General features: G+C 40.0%; 1 protein-coding gene across 2 annotated transcripts in view; it reads right to left on the reverse strand.

The window, feature by feature from the left end:
• The window catches only part of LOC119845474 (protein argonaute-3), a 60231-nt gene extending 43174 nt beyond the window's left edge, over positions 1–17057 (reverse strand). For both annotated transcript variants that reach the window (XM_038377767.2, XM_038377766.2), the window contains exons 1-2: positions 16771–17057; positions 1343–1514 (exon numbers count right to left, since the gene is read on the reverse strand). In XM_038377767.2, coding sequence (XP_038233695.1) covers positions 1343–1514; positions 16771–16789 — 191 coding nt within the window. In that variant the 5' untranslated portion in view covers positions 16790–17057. The remainder of the gene's footprint in view (positions 1–1342; positions 1515–16770) is intronic.
• Positions 17058–17324: the final 267 nt, after the last annotated feature.

Genomic DNA, 17324 nt, shown 5'->3' on the forward strand with positions numbered 1-17324 from the left:
CTTGCCAGGGCTGAGTAAGTCTGTTTCTGGGAAAAGTAATATTTGTATGTTTGTTAATATCACTTTTCACTGCCTCCCAGCTAGCTAGTCTGCTGCTGTGAAAAGTGATATTAACAAACATAGAAATATCATTTGTCACAGAAACAGACTAGCTAGTCGAAAAAAAGTAAACAAAAAAGACAAGAACATGCAAAGTACTTTATTTGTTTCTATTCTGTTTAGGTCCAGTAAAGAATAGACACATTTTTATTATTGAGTCTGCAATATCCTACATAAATACATTACAATGATTTGGACATGTATATGTGCATATTTATTTGCTTTTCCTAAAGGCAATTAAGTATTGTAGGAAAAATTGTGAATGGAGCCACCAGCAAAAGTTGGTGACTGCACTCTGAGGCCACCAAAAAAATTTGTCGTGGGAATCCCTGATCTAGGTTGCGTTTCCCTAGTTTGTTTATGATAAGGTCATGCGAGACAGTATCAAAAGCCTTACTAAAAGTCAATATATACCACATTTACCGCTTCTCCCTCCCCCCGCCCCATCCACAAGGCTTGTTACCCTGTCAAAAAAAGCTATTAGGTTGATTTGACACAATTTGTTCTTGACAGATCCCTGCTGACTATTACTTAACACCTTATCTTCTAGATGTGTGCAAACTGATTGTTTAATTATTTGCTCCATTATCTTTCCGGGTATTGAAGTTAAGCTGATTGGTCTGTAGTTCAGACCGAATTCTACATAACTCAGGTACACTAAATTGGGTGAACAAGAACAGCAATTTAGACATGAAAAAAGAAGCTGGATTTGCACCATTGCTCATACTATTGAAAGAGATGGCATCATAGCATTATCTTTTACTGTAAATCTCTAATGCTGCATTTAAAATAAATTAGGCTTAAGATATGCATGTAGGATCGAATTTTTCATCCTTTACTCCTGGTTAATTATGCACTGAGAAATGTGTGAGAAATCTTGCCTATTTCATTTAAAACTCAATGATTTCTGGAAAAAAAATACCATTTGCCTTTGATATTATTAGCCAGCTAAATATATTCCAACTACTTTATTTACTTTGATTCTGCAAGATACCATCCCATCCCAATACCACTGGGAGACATATTATAAATAACTCAAACAGACACATTTGGGAACAAATTCCTATTCGCTAAACTTGAGAGAGCATACAGTGGAAGATGTCTTGATTAGAAGTCTCTGACATCTTTTAAAATAAGATACTGTGAAATTACTTTATAGTTTTAATTACTTCACTAGGATCTTATGTTGCTTAAAGATTTCAATATAGTTTAGATTAAATTACAACTTCTGTGATCGACTTACCTGTTCACCCTGCGAGGACACTTATCTGGTTTAATATCCACCTCATAGAGGTAGACATCAATCTTTGGGATTTCAACTTGGAAGCAGTTGGCCAGCAATTTAATAGGTTTGCCCATGGTGCCATAGCCGGGACGTCTGGGCACCATGAGAAGGGGCTGTGCCCCGACGGGTCCTGTAAAAGAAACAATACAGTTTTAGAAACTGAACACAATGGTTAAACTATGTGGTGAAGTTACTACTTGGTGCTATTACAGCACAGTTAAAATGCATATGCTCTTTACATTTGTATATATACACGGGGTAGAACAACAAAGAAGGTGATGCAATAATACCCGAAGCACAAAGAGCCTTCTCAGGACCTTAACCATATCATCTCATACTTAGTGGGGAAGAGGTAAAGCGATTGTAAGAGAATAAAAAGATAAGAAATATAATGCAGGAAAAGGCCAAAGTTTAATGTAAGACAGCATCACAAGACCCAGACCAGTGAAAAATGGGCCATTCAACTGTCCCATCAGCTTCCTGGACAAAGCCAAAGGGTTTCAGGAAGCAGCATAGGTCTACCCTCAAGTAACATACAACATGGGATGGCACTCAAAAGCTCTCATTCTGTTTAAGTCATCAGCTCTCAAACTAGTGATAGCAAGCAGACCTAGCTCTCCTCTAACCTTCCCACGAAGAAAATGAAGTGAGGAACATTACCTTCTATGATTGCTGTGACCAAATGTGTGCACTTTCTTTTGACCATTCATTATTGTGGAAAGTCCATTTTAGCCACTATTAAAATGGAAAATTTTAAAAGCTTGTTTACAGACCATCCTAATGGTAATGGACAGAGGTTAAACAGAAATCACAGGATGGTCTATACTGGTCAAGGCTCATGTACTTTCTTTGTTTACACAGTAAAATATGCAGGCACCAATGATATGATGGGCATGATCCTGGCAAAGATTATCCATTTTCAGCCAGCAGAGCGGAATGAATAACAGTAAAAGCACCAGCTGCAAGATAGTTGTGTTTGCCAAAACTCAGTGACCCAGAAGAGATGTGTAGCTGAAGAGTTTCAAGCAATGTCAGTGTGCTTTGTTACTAAACAAACAAATTAAATTACTTAAGCAGCTGTAGGTATTATTTTATAAAACCAACAAAATCTGAAATAGGAGAAGAAAGTTGCTTTCTAAACCTGTAAAAATATATGTCTCTGGCTAATTTATTTAGCATTCTAAGTTAGTGCTTCTTCGGGGTCTCGAAGCATCTTAGTCTGAAAAATGGACGCAGATAAGAGGCTCAGCACAGGAACTGGCTTACATATGCCTTGCCCAGAACCAAGCACACAGCTAATATTAAGAACGGACAGTCTCCAAAAATTACAAAATTCTAGGAAATCTTTGCTTACAGATTATTCTTTCCTGTCAAGAAATGGACTATAAACCCAATCTTATTTTGAGTTGCTTTGGAGTTTTTAAAATTACTCATCATATATCCTACAAATGTCATGATTTGCAGCATTCAATTAAGTCAGTTAAAAACTCTCCCCTCTACTCCTACTCAGTGACGCAGATTGTACAGTTCCTGCCCACTTGCTTTTCTTACAAGAGTTAAAATGTCAAGTGCTGGGGAAAACTGTCTTATTTGCCTTTGATTTATCTCATATAAACTTCCAGGAATGGTCATTTCCCTTTACTATGAGTGGAATTGTGTGCTGGGGAACAGAGGAGAACAAGAGTTACAAAGCAGAGTTTGTATTGTAAAGGTACCTAGTTCTACACAGAAAGATATATCCAAAACCAATAAAATCAGAAATCTCAACACAAGACTGAAAAAAAGCAAGAAACATCAAGCACCACATTAAATGTTCACACAAACTATGTTTTGGCAATTACTGCTCCCAATGCAGAGATTGGGTGGTTTACTTCTGCGGTGCTGCTGGCAGCAGCTCTGCCTTCAGAGCTGGGCTCCAGGCCAGCAGCCACCACTTTCCAGCTGCCCTGCTCTGAAGGCAGCACCGCCTCCAGAAGCAGTGCAGAAGTAAGGTTACCAGTACCGTAACACTACCTACAATAGCCTTGCGACTCCCCCCCCCCCACTACACACACTTCCTTTTTGGGTCAGGATCCCTACAATTACAAAACTGTGAAATTTCAGATTTAAAGAACTGAAATCATAAAATTTACGATTTTTAAAATCCTATTACCATGAAATTGACCAAGGTGGACCATGAATTTGGTAGGGCCTTACCAATAAGAAAGGGCAGCTCTGGAATTAACTGCTCCAGATTCATTTTAGCAACACAGACATAAACAAGAGCAAAAGATACCTATTAGAAAACATCCAGATCACACTATTCTATAAAAAAATCTTCCATACAAATGACCCAATATCTTACAAAAATATGGTTACAAACAGCATGCTTTCCATAGTTTATGAAAGGCTCACATACATATGAAGTACTATTGCAGCTGTCAGAATCAGAGTATAGCACCTTCTTAATGATTAGCTAATCTTGCAAGATTAAAATTAAATATAAATGGTAAGAGCATTTACCAAAACACAGTTAGCGCACCTCAAATGGCCAACCTGAAGATGCAATTCCTTAACTACAGTCAAGCACTGAGAAAGAGAGGGAAAGGAGGCAGAAAGAGCAAGAAAATACGGTATGGTGGGTTTTCTTGCAACCACACTCTCTGGAAAGTGTTTTGTTAAACCAAATACTCCCTCTCCTGTTGCCACCAAGCAATACATTATAAGACTTATATCCTAACATATGTGGCCATGGCTGAAGGAAATGATGGTACCCCATCCATTTACTTATTTTGTTCAGGTTAGCAAAATCCTAATGCTTAGCTGCACGAGACAACAAAAAACTAGAAACAAATTAATAGGATTCAGCTACTTTTCATTAGGCAAGCTGCTGGCCTGCACTTTGAAATCTGGAGTGCTGTAAATGGCACACCCAAACCAGAGCTGGTTATAAAAATAGGTTTCCAGCCTCAGCTCCCCTACAAAACAGTATTGAGCAGCAGAAGAAACAAATACCACTACTTTGCCAAATTCATTCCCTAGATCCACTCTTTCAGTTGCATCCCATATTGCACTTCAGAAAATTGTGCATGCCAACTATGCATTCTTCCTGAACAGCAGTACAGCATATATGTGACATTCTTTGGAATTGACACAAACTGAGGAATGAAGAATCATGACTGATAACGGATTATAAACAGGTCTGCACAATTACAAGCTTAATTTAGTGTAACAATTTTTAACAATTGTAGCCAAATTCCAATTGTGTTTACCTTCTTTTTGTGTTTGAGACCTAGGTTATCAGACAAGTCACTTAAAAAATATAACCTTGTGTATGCTGTCAGTTAATTCCCATTCACCACTGTCCCAATAAATTTACACTTGCTGAGAATGGCTTGCTTTTAAAAATATTTGGACACTTGTTTGTGTATTATAAAATCTGTGTCACTGACTTATAACTTGTGACTCAAATCCCAGTAAAACAACAAATGAACAAAGTGTTTGGATGACAGCTAACATTCCTATATCACATCAATGAGTCACTTACCCTCATGCCTTAGGATTTTGTAAGGCCGGTGGAAATAAATACGAGAACCAAAAGTATTAGAGTATACGAGTTACTTACTGCTACTACTATGAAGTTAGGAGTATGATTTGCGGGGCTAGTTAATGTTAACTCTCCCTCACCAAAAATCGTAAACAAGTTGAAGTTTTTAAAAACCTCTTTCTAAAAATATTTCAGCACTGCCACAAGTACAAAGCAGAATTCACTCAAGGTCATATAACAAGGAAAAAAACCAAAGAAACTACACAAGGGCAAAGCAGTCACTTGTTAAAAATCTTGTAAAAGAAATGAAAGAAAAACAGACTTTGGTGTATAAGCACTATTCCATTTTTCAGACACTGAAAAAATGCCTTATGCAATGTTTATACATTACATAACATGTACTTGAAAATCCCATTAAAAACTTAAGTCAATGTGGCTAGCTTGGAGGAGGGAGCAGGGGGTGCACAGTGCTTGACAGGTGACAATATTTAGAAAAAAGAAAAGGAGTACTTGTGGCACCTTAAATTTGTTAGTCTCTAAGGTGCCACAAGTACTCCTTTTCTTTTTGTGGATACAGACTAACACTGCTACTCTGAAACCTGTCAAATATTCAGGAAGACATCAAAGGACCAGACATTGAGAATCAATTGGTTCAAAGGAGAGGTTTTCGAAGTGTGAGGACCTGACTGGGCCCTCTGAAGGACTGGGGTCAAGAGGAGGGTCTGTCTGTGTGGTCTCAGTTGCTGGCTCCCATGAGTACCAGACACCACCTCCCCCCCACCTCAATTCTTAGAAAAAAGGGGTGTGGCACGGGACAGGAATCTCCAGAGGGGCTCAGAAAAAAAAAGTTTGGGAACCGCTGGAACAGAGAATAGTAAAATTTAAGATTCTGAGAGAAAGTTATGACTGACAGAATACTGGAAGGAGTTCCGTCTGCCCACTACCCCACACATACCTGCGCACACGCACAGAATGACTTCCAAAGGAAGTAAATGAAACTATAAACATAAAAAGATTTAAGACCAGCAATATGAGAACTTGTTGCTTCCGAGCCCGTAGCCAGTAAGAGGCAACTGTTGAGGAAGTATAAACTCATTCTTTTTTATGTTCCCATTGATTTAAATGTTTTGATAAACAATAAATCACTTTTCAAATAAAGTTTTGTTTTCCTCTACTTTAGTGTCTCAAAGTACATTTCAAATATTAACAAATTAAGCCTCACAACACTCTGGCAAAGTAAATGATTACTGAAATACTCATTAAGAATTTTGGAATAATTCATTTTTTCTTAAAACTACTAAATAGTCATGGCAAGCAACACAAATCTTGGCTAATAATCTTTCAAAATAAATATCAAATCAGCTCTTGGCAAGTCAAGTATACATTTATGTGAAAAGTCCAAGACCTACTGTAAATCACTACTGCCACATTTAGAAATAAGTAGATAATGCATCTTGAGTCCACACTCCACCTGATACGGATGTATACTGGTAATTCCCAGTACTGTTTATAGGACTTGCCTGTGTAAATCCAATGCAGAGTTATGGAAAAATATGCTAATTTGTATTTGTCCAAGTTTGGTAAGTATTTAAGTGAGGTCACTCATTTCCAAGAGATACAGATAAAATTGGTCTTCAGAAGGTTTGAGTCACAAAACAAAATACTTCAAAAATGAATTAAAATTGATAATACTAAATATTAATACCTTCTAAAATTATTCTTTTGTTACAGGACAATACTTATACCAAAATTCAGTGGTTTGAGCATTGGCCTGCGAAACCCAGGGTTGTGAGTTCAATCCTTGAGGGGGCCATTTAGGAATCTGGGGCAAAAATTGGGGATTGGTCCTGCTTTGAGCAGGGGGTTGGACTAGATGATCTCCTGAGGTCCCTTCCAACCCTGATATTCTATGATTTCTATGATTTCTGATTTTAAAGAGTTAAAAAGTTGGACTAACGAATTAAAGACATGGCTTTTGGTTTGAATAATAAAAACAAATTCCAACCAACTATAACTGAACTGGCATTTATGGCTATACTAACATTACTCTAACCAAACTTGCAAACTATGGACATTTGTTATTGAGGGTAAGAAATTTTAGTTCTTATAGAACCTGATCCAAAGCCCACTGAAGTCAATGGAATGACTCCCGTTTGCTATAATAGCTTGGGGATAAGGCCTGTATCCCCACAGATACTCTCCTAAAGATTCACCAATGAAAAAAATCACAAACATGATTGTGTAACAAATTATGTTTCCCCCATCAGGTAGCTGCTTTGCACTGAAATATAATTAAAACTGCACCAAACTCTTCTGCTGTGCTTTGGAGCAACAAACTGAAATCTATCAGGTAACCAAATGAAGAGATGGCAGGAGTAAAAGCATGGGTGAGAATGGTACAGAAACAGCAGCCTAAGGGCACTTACTACAAATACTTCTAGGGAAGACTGAAGAGTTTGGCACACAGATCAGAAATAACTACAGGCCAAATCTTATTTGATTAAATTTGTACACTTCCAAGAGGCAAGATATTGGTTCCTACTAGGACTTTTCTTACCTGAATATGCACAAAGGGAGTGTAACAGCTGTTTTCCAGCAAAAGACTATCCATTTGCCACACGTTTCAAAATTATAAAATGAGAATAAAAAAAGTGTACAGCAAAAAAATAATGAAGAGGTTTGGTTTCTTTTAGTCTTCCTGTAAAGCACAGCCTTAAATCCCTGACTAGATATTCAAACAGCTTTAAAGACAAAGGGTTTTTAAAGAGGTAAAATATTATTCAACTGCAGCTCAATAATACAAGACAGATTTGTCTAGCCGATACTCTCCTCAGACTGGGGCTTGTTCCATGCACACTGGAGAGAACTCTCCAAAGGAAAAAGATTCCCTTTCACAGGGCCCCTGGCCTCTGTTTGGGCTCAGAGGCGCAGTCTGTAGAACTGAAAGAAAATGCCATCTCTACTGAAAAACATGACTTCATTCTAGGTTACAGAAAATTTAAAATAAAATGTGAAAGTGAAACAGGGAATATAGTTTTAGAAGTTATTTTCAGATTTCTAATTCCTTACCAACATTGGAAATCTTAAGCAATAAAACAAATTGTGTCTTGCCTCCTTCCCTGAAAGCCACCCTTTGGGATGACATTAGACTATTTCTAAAGTAGCACAATCCCTATTTCCTGAACACTCCTCAAAATAAAGTTTGCTTTTATTTAAAAAGTATCCAGATAAAGCAGTGTTGGTTCAAGTTCTGGTCAGATAAACATATTGATGCTATTCTCATTGGTGCCGGATAGGAGTCTATAAGCTAGAGTGAACACTGCAGTGCACAAGTTTGTGTTATCACCAGCTAAATTTAAGAGGATCTTTCAAATTCTCCACAGTATTTACAATAGAATAGTTACTTGTAAAAACTACGTTTTTAAAAGAAAAAAGTATGAGAAACTCTTAAAGACAAGCAGTTTACCTTTACTTGATAAAGTTTTGTATCTGTAAAAAGAACAGGAGTACTTGTGGCACCTTAGAGACTAACAAATTTGTTAGAGCATAAGCTTTCGTGGGCTACAGCCCACTTCATCGGATGCATAGAATGGAACATATAGTAAGGTAGATATATATATCTATATATATACCTACACACACACATACTGATAAGCTGGAAGTTACCATACAAACCATAAGCTATAGCCCACGAAAGCTTATGCTCCAATACATTTGTTACCTTACTATATGTTCCATTTTATGCATCCGATGAAGTGGGCTGTAGCCCACAAAAGCTTATGCTCTAATAAATTTGTTAGTCTCTAAGGTGCCACAAGTACACCTGTTCTTTTTGTGTACACAGACTAACATGACTGCTACTCTGAAACCTTTTGTATCTGTCTACACTATGAGAAAATAGTCTATATGGCAAGCCCATACATAACACAACACAGCTAATTTGTTCTTGAAGCGTTTCCACCCATTAACTGCAAGAAAGTAAACTGAACTAATCTCTCTTCTAATTTTGTGAATTATATTACATTTTGCACTTAACAGAAATTTTCACTAACAACTTGCATATACTTTAACTACCCGCTAATTTGAAGAAAAATATTTAGTTCTCGATTTATTCACTTGCGTTTACTAAGTCTCAAATTCACTGTTTTCAAAACTGACAAGTTCCCCAATAAAAGCAGTTCAAGTTAACTTTGATAATTGCAAGGATTCAAACTGAATTGTACTTTTCCCACTTAACCACTATTTATGAGTCAAGTATAAGTAGCTTGCAATTGCCCCTTATCGCTACTAAACCTAATTTGTTCCACTTTAGTGGCTAAAGGTCCTGTATTGCAAGAGTGATCTAGACACTTAGATAATCTCTTAATGTAGTAACATGGTGACAATATAACTGACTATCAGACAGCCCATCACTAGCTAAGAAAAAATTCAAATAAAGACACTTAAAAGTTAAACTGAACATTATGCCAAAAATTCCATTTGATAAACTGGGTCTGAACTCAAACCTTCAAAAATGTCATTGGAGTCTTATTTTTTTAAAATATATTAAATGTCTTGATTTACTCACACTTCACAACAGGCTTTGCACATGAATGAAACAAATGAAGCAGCAAATGAATGACTAGTTCCTCCTGGTTTCAGAAAAATGCTTCATAGCACACAGAGTAAGAGCTGAAGAACTACCACTCAACTATTTCTCAAAAACAAAACTAAGTGTGTGAGTCAATATATAACCTTTCCTTTCCTAAAGTAAAAGGTGAATTCTTTGCATCGTAATTCAATCATATAGTCTATTCCAGCTGAGTATGGAAATAGTCTGAGAGAAAATAGACTACTGATACATTCCTGACGACCTAACAATTCACCACTGTGTTCTGGCATTTTTCACTCCACATTTCAAGATAAATCTTAGATCTACTACTTGAATACTCAGACCATCCAATGACGTATGCTAAAACACTGAAAGCTGTCCAAATAGAATTAACACAAATCAGTTAATTAGGTCAAATTAAAGAAGAATTAATTAATAACGCTGAAGTACTTTTTATTTTTTTACACAAGATTCTAGCACAATTTTTTTTTTAACTAGGACTAAATCTTCCTAGACAAATTAGGTTATAGTTTTGTAATTGGCAGTCTGCAGCAGAAAAAAAAGCATTTGATCTATGATCATGGATATATGGAACCCTATTGGACTTTGCCATGTTAAATTGCAAAGTTTTCTCAAAGGTGATCAAATTATACTGCTATTTTAAAAATAATTGTAATATCTAATCTATACACCATAAAATGCGCAATAACCTGTGCATTAAATTTTAATTTGATTTTAACACTAGGCTATATTATTTTATCATTGATTCCTTAAGCTATAACTTTGTGTTACTGAATTATTAGAACTTGATATTTTTTTTTAAAAAATCTGATTTGAATTTAAAGTAATTGTGAGCACAGTTCACAGAAAACTGTTGCATTCAGCATGATATGTGAAACACTTGGAACTAACCATCTAATGGTGACCATGCAGGTGATCCTTAGGTGATAAATGTTTTCCCACAGACTAAAGCTTCATTGCAAAAAAAGGTCTGTTGATACCGAGATAGCTAACTCATAAAGTCTGGGGAGCGAGGGGGCCTCTGTAGTTTTTAACTGGATGTAGCTAGTCAAGATAACTCCACGTGGGGGTATAGTATTGACCTTGACCAACTACATCCAAGTAAAAACTACCTGTGTGCTGTCTCCACTACGATTTGATATCAATATGGCTACCCTGAAGAAGACAGCCATAGTTTAGCCTAGCTCCCAGATAACATTACCCAGAGAACAGTAAATGGTAGTTGCTTAAATGGTGGTCATGCAGAGTTTAAGAAGTGATTAGCAAAAGCACAACCCACCCAATGAATAGTGTTCTCAGAAGGATCTTAAATCATCATCTTAAATTCACTCAGAAGCTAATGCTGGTGGAGAATTCATCTCTCACTGCAAATATATTACATCAGTTCTTGGCTATCTGCACTGATTGCCTCCAGGGTTTCAGCTAAAGTTTAAGATACTAGTTTTGACCTATAAAACACTACATGGCCATGGACTTACCTACTGGAGATAGCACATCTCTCCCCCTGCCACTCTGCTAGAACTTCATTGGGTAAGAGAGAAAAATATTGGCAGAGGCCCCTCAACTTTGGAACTCACTCTTTCTACTCTCCTTGGCAAGAAAACAGGTAGAGTTTCCTGACATTCCACACAGGCTGCAAAGCTAATCTTTATACTAGAGCTTTTGGGAATTAGGGTGCCATCTAAGGGAGTGAACTAATTCTTTCAGCTCTGTTATTCATTAGTGAGTATATTGTGCTAGATTTCTCTGTTACTTGTGTTTTTATACAAAATATTAAGGGCACCCAGAGTTATGTCCTTGCTCTTATCAATCCAAATAATAAATAAAAATAATTGGGATCAACTCCAGAGATAACCTACTTGCCACCCACCCCACAACTAGAGGGAAGAGTTTTTAAATCAAGATTAAATATGGCCTTTTCTTTTTGTAAAAATCATATCACTTCTGATTCAGACAGCTCCAGTTTTAACACTCCAACAGATGAAAGCTCCATTGTAACTCACATAGTAACAAAGTGCCCTTGAATAAAGTTTAACTTTTAAGACACTGTGTTCCCCCTCTCCCCAACATATAGCTTGTTTTTTATTGTGGTTTTAACAGATTACTGGTCATTAATACAGGAAGTGTGAGGAAGAGAAAAATCAAATTCTTGTGTAATTTAAATGACATTTTAAACCTGCTATACAAAATTTTCTGAAACAGTAAGATTTTAGAAACGTATTTTTACTGTTTAATTAAAATATCAATATTACTAATAATTAATGTTTTTTCACCACAGTAGAGCCAAACAATTTTTGACCCTTTTAATCAAATTAAGTCCACAACTTTTTTTTAAATTGGCAAAACGCTGTTTTTGAAATCATATAAATGAGAAGTTGACAACCTTTTTCTTTCTGAGCCCACCCCCAACATGCTATAAAAACTCCACGGCCCACCTATGCCACAGTAACTGGTTTTCATAGAATATCAGGGTCGGAAGGGACCTCAGGAGGTCATCTAGTTCAACCCCTGTTCAAAGCAGGGCCAATCCCCAATTTATATATATATCTGCATATAAAAGCCAGGGCCGGCATTAGTGGGTAGCAAGCAGGCAATTGCCCGGGGCCCCATGCCACAGGGGCCCCCATGAAGCTACATTACTCAGGTTTCAGCCCCAGGTGGCCAGGCTCAGAGACCTGAGCTTCAGCTTTCTGCCCTGGGCCCCAGCGACTCTAATGCTGGCCCTTCTTGGAGGCCCCTCTGAAACCTGCTCGAGGCCCCCTAGGGGACCCCAGACCCCTGGATATGAACCACTGACATAAATGATTAGTTAGCTGATTGACTCATTTATACCCAAGTCCCTACAATAAGCTCCATGACAACAGCATTTTAACATATTTAACTTAGAAGTTCACAAGTGCCTCACCATCATCACCCAGAAACGTGTTAAATTTAACATTAATCTACTACTCACAAGCAACAGCTTGGTGCCACATGTTTCAGCTTTTCTAATCTGGATCTCATATTCCCATTCCCCAGTTCACTTGATTCTTCTATCACATGCATTCCAGTACACCTACCTCAAAGTTTTCATCTATTTTAGTTATTTTATAACTGTGATGTTCTAGTTAGATTATGAGCATTTACCGTAATGTTGCACTTTGCTACAAGCAAATATACTGTAGCCTTGTAACAGATAACGGGATAGGACTGAAAAGCAGAAGCTAAACAAAGGTTACATTAAAGTGTTATTACGAAGTTTGTATTGACCTTAAGGTAAATGAATAAATCAATTTCCAAGACATTTACATAGCAAAACCTCTTCTGAAAACAACATGATGTGAAACAAGACTCAAATTATTTTGGATATTGGTACAGTTTAAGGAGTTTATATTCAAACTCTTGTACAAAATGGGTATTTTTTATTTCCTCTTTTACCAAAACTAAATCTTATTATGAAGAAATGGGAACTACATCATAAGAACATACAAGAGGCCATACTGGGTCAGACCAATGATCCATCTAGCCCAGTATTCTGTTTTCCAACAGTGGCCAATGCCAGGTTCTTCAGAGGAAATGAACAGAAGAGGCAATCATCGTCCTCTCCCAACTTCTGGCAAACAGAGGCTAGGGATACTCAGAGCATGGTGTTGCATCCCCTTGCCATCCTGGCTACTATCCATGGATGGACCCATTCTCCATATCCTCATGATATAATGTACTCAACATGGGAGGGTAAGGGTAGTCAGCAAAACTAGTTAGGAGTTTTTTTTGTTTTTTTTTAAAGTATATTCAGATTGTTGAAATTCAGGATTAATAATATGCCACCAGATCAATACAATCCACAGCCATCTAAAATGGCTCTGGATCAGTCGTATCCATTACTAAACAGGGCTACAATTAATATCATCCAGACTAATTTTTCCAGGACCAAATCCACCATGAATTTAACTCCTTGCATCAGTCACAAATGTAAGTGTCTGTACAGCAAAAGAGATGAAGATGCTTCTTCACATAGGAGAGTTCAAACCCATTTTCATGTTTTTCAGTTGTGGGTTTTCCAGTCTTTTAGAAGTAAAAGAATTACAATCCTAACAAATTCCTGAAGCTCCATTTGTTATCCAGCTACCTGATATGCGCTGAATAAGTACAGCCTAAGACAAAACTTTCCTCTTGGCTTTCCCTGCCAGTGTTCATGCAGGGAACCACTTGGAGGTAATATCCTTTAATACACTGAAAACTAAATTTCCATTGTCAAGAGAGTCTCAGACAGCAGTGAGTGTCATATCCTATATCTACATACTACTAAATCATAAAAGCTAGCTTTTAAGTGGGGCAGCAAAGACTTTTGATCAGACTGCTAATTTAACCCAAATCCACCCTGCAGTAATGGACAGTATTTTCGCTCTGGACTCGTGCCCGCAATGCTACACGATGACTGGAGAAGTGTATCATCTGCCGCTGGACATGATGTGAGGAACGCCAGAAGCTGGGAGTGCTGGTGCCTCAGATGAAGAACATGGACCACGCAATCATCACTCCATGAGCCAGAACCCTCTTGGAGAGGACCCTGAAGGATGCCATCCGCTGCCAGTATGTGGAAAACCTGAAGCGGAAGCCGGCCTAGGACAAGGTGTTCAAGGTGACGTGCAAGCGGGACACTAGCAACCACTTCCTCCCAGGGGCAGCTTCCCCAGATTTGCTGACTGGAGGTTCATCTACAGGGCCTGGCTCAAATGCATTCCCCTGAATGGAGCCGTCTGCCACGGGAATCAGGACAACTGATGTAGGAAGTGCAGCAATGCCAACAAGATGCTACCCAAAGTCCTGTGTAGCTGCAAGCCCCATTCCAGAGGCTGGAAGCTGGGACACAACACCATCCAAGATTGCCTGGTCAGAGACACCCGCAGGGAAGGTTGCCGTGAACTCCACCATCCCCAGAACGGACAGACAACTGCAACAAGACAGTGTCATCATCAACAAGGAGCAGAAGAAGGTCATCATGGTGGATGTCACAGCACCCTTTGAGAACAGGACCCCAGCCTTCTGCAATGTCTGAGCTCGAAAGCTGGAGAAATACGCCCCTCTGGCCGATACCTTGAGAGCTAAGGGTTACTAGGTTCAGACACACACGCTGATCATCGGAGCCCTGGCCAATGGGCCCCAGTAAGGAGCAAGTGTTGGGGGTATGCAGAATCCGTCAACAGCTTGTCTGATGTGGCGACTCATGATGTAGGACACCATCAGATGGTTGAGGGACATCTACATCGAACACATCACCGGACATTGGCAATACCAGGAGGAATGAGCTGGAGTGCCGATGAGAAGTGCAGTAAGGAAAGTAACTGAAATACTTCCCTGATGGATTGTATTGCTATATGGACAAGCTACCCTAATTCTCAACTACCGAGGGACAATCTTCACTCATTTATATATTTTGCTTTCCACAACCAACTCTCTGTACAAGTTTTCATGGGTAATATACCCGAATACTTGGATGCTAATATCAAAACTATATTTTTTAAATTTATTCACCTAAACTTGGGTTACTGCTGATTATGTATTATATGTACCATATGATTTTTAAAAGCAAATTTTGTATTTGTGGATAATCCAAGCACTACATCCAGATGTACAGACACTCTTTTCTCAACCTGTGTATTATATAATTTTAACATAAGCTTTAATACAAATTTTAAATCTGTTCTTATCAAAAATACACATTAACAACATGGAGGGAGCCAAAGACTATATGAAATACATGGTGCATAAATGCTGAAGAACTATATACTAGTTATTATTTGTAATAAGATCACACAATAAAATGAAAACATTAAATACTTTTCATGGTGAGCACGGTTACACAATGAACAGACCAGGCTACAATTAGACAAAGTTTTAAAAAAGGTTCTAAAGTCCATCAGTTACACAACTGTTAAAAATGTGTCTCATTTGTTTTATATAATAGATGTTAGCAAGTGCTCATTTTATCAATGACTGAGCCAAGGTAATATTTTATTGCATCAACAGAAGTTGGTAAAAGAGACAAGCTTTTAAGCTACACAGAGCCCTTCCTCAATGATTATAAATTTCATGGGACAGCTTCAATTTTCATGGCAACAACATCTCAAAGGACTCCTCATATGCCAGTTTGCATAATATAGCAAACACTATTTGGTCTGGAAAATTTCAGTTATGAGATATACCATTCTTTTACGATGTGTCGACAGCTCTAGAGAACAAAATATAATATGCTGCTATATTTCCTGTGATTAAGGTTCTATCAGTAGTACCTGCCCAATTATTTTAGTTTGAAACTAGCCATCACTAAACAGAAATAATGTCAGACAAAACTTGTCCTATTCAAATTCACACATATTAAGATTAATAAGCAAAGAAATGGGAAATCATACAATTTCTTAACCAACATACACAACATTGTGTAAGCAAAACTTTGCAAAATTTCTCTCACCCAGAATGCATATTAAGCTGTTTCAGTAAAATATCTTTTCCCCAACCCAAAAATCATCATGATAGAGGGCAAATTAATTCTGAGCCCAGACTGGTAAATTCGGCAGGGCTGCTATAAGACCAGCTTCTTTTTAACCGGATAAGGGTCTATCAGGCAGTACAGGTTAAAAGCAAAGGCCACTGATATCCCAGAGGAGAGGTGTCTTACTCCCGCAAGAACTTCAGCAAGTGTTTGACAGGCAGGTTCATGGTATTACTGTCTCAGTGGCTGCCTGAAACAACTTCTGGAAACTGTCCATAACAATGGGGCTTGTTACCAAGGCGAAGCCGCTCCTGGGGGTCAGAGCAGAGCAATCTAGCTTTAGCTCGACTCGAGTCAGTCCCCGCTTTGGTCTGTACTCCAGGGTGGCTTCAAGGGGTCCCCAGCTCAGTGAGACACACTCCGGGGTAATTTCACAAGGCCCCAGCCAGGCATCCCCTTCCTCACCCCGGCCCCCGCGTACCCCTAATACTCCCCGCACCTAGCCAACCCTTTTCGGGCTGGGTCCCTGCCTTGGATTCACGCCAGCCCCCCCCCCCATAGCCCCGATACACCGACCCCCCCCCGAGACACCCCAGCAGCGCGTAGCCTCCGACCTGGCCTCCTCCACCCCGACTCACCCCCGCCCCCTAGGACGCCGCAGCCGGGCCCCCAAGCTCCCACCTCCCTGGGCAGCACCCCGGCCACCAGGGCTCGTAGCTCGGCTCCCCTCCGCCCTACTGCCTCGGCTGCTCCCACCACGGCGCCCCGGCCCGCACCTGCGCTGCCGATTTCCATTCATGGAGCTGGGGGCGGCCGTTCTCAGGCTGCGGGCTCAGGGTCCTGCCTCTCCCCACAGGGCCGGGCGCTGCCGCCTCTCCCCCCGCGGCGCCGGGTCCGGCCGGCCGGCCCGGGGAGCGGGGCTGTGAGGCAGACGGCAGCGGGGCGGCCTCCCTCCCCTCAGCCGGCGCCGGCCGATCGCTCGCGGGCGGCGCGCGCTGGGAGCGGGAGCTCAGGAGCGGAAGTGGCGTGGCCGCCAGCAGCCCCGGCGCGCGCTCGCGCTGTGCGTCTCTGGCCGAGCGCGCGCCGGAAGCTCCACTCCCCCCCCCCCATCCACCCACCCACCCACGCCGGTCGCGCTCACTTCCGGCGAACCGCGTCCGGCTCCGCCCCCCGGCTCGTCATCCGTGACGCGGCCAAAGGGTGTGGCCGGAAGTGGTAAGAACGGAGAAGGAGGCGGCGGGGCGGGGGCCAGGGTGGGGGGAGAGCCCGGTGCCTCGGACGCCTGGGTTCCCTGCATGGCGTCCCCGGCTCTGGCCAGTCGGACGCCTGG

Source organism: Dermochelys coriacea, chromosome 19 (assembly GCF_009764565.3).
Source record: "Dermochelys coriacea isolate rDerCor1 chromosome 19, rDerCor1.pri.v4, whole genome shotgun sequence".
In the NCBI taxonomy this organism is placed as follows: Eukaryota; Metazoa; Chordata; order Testudines; family Dermochelyidae; genus Dermochelys; species Dermochelys coriacea.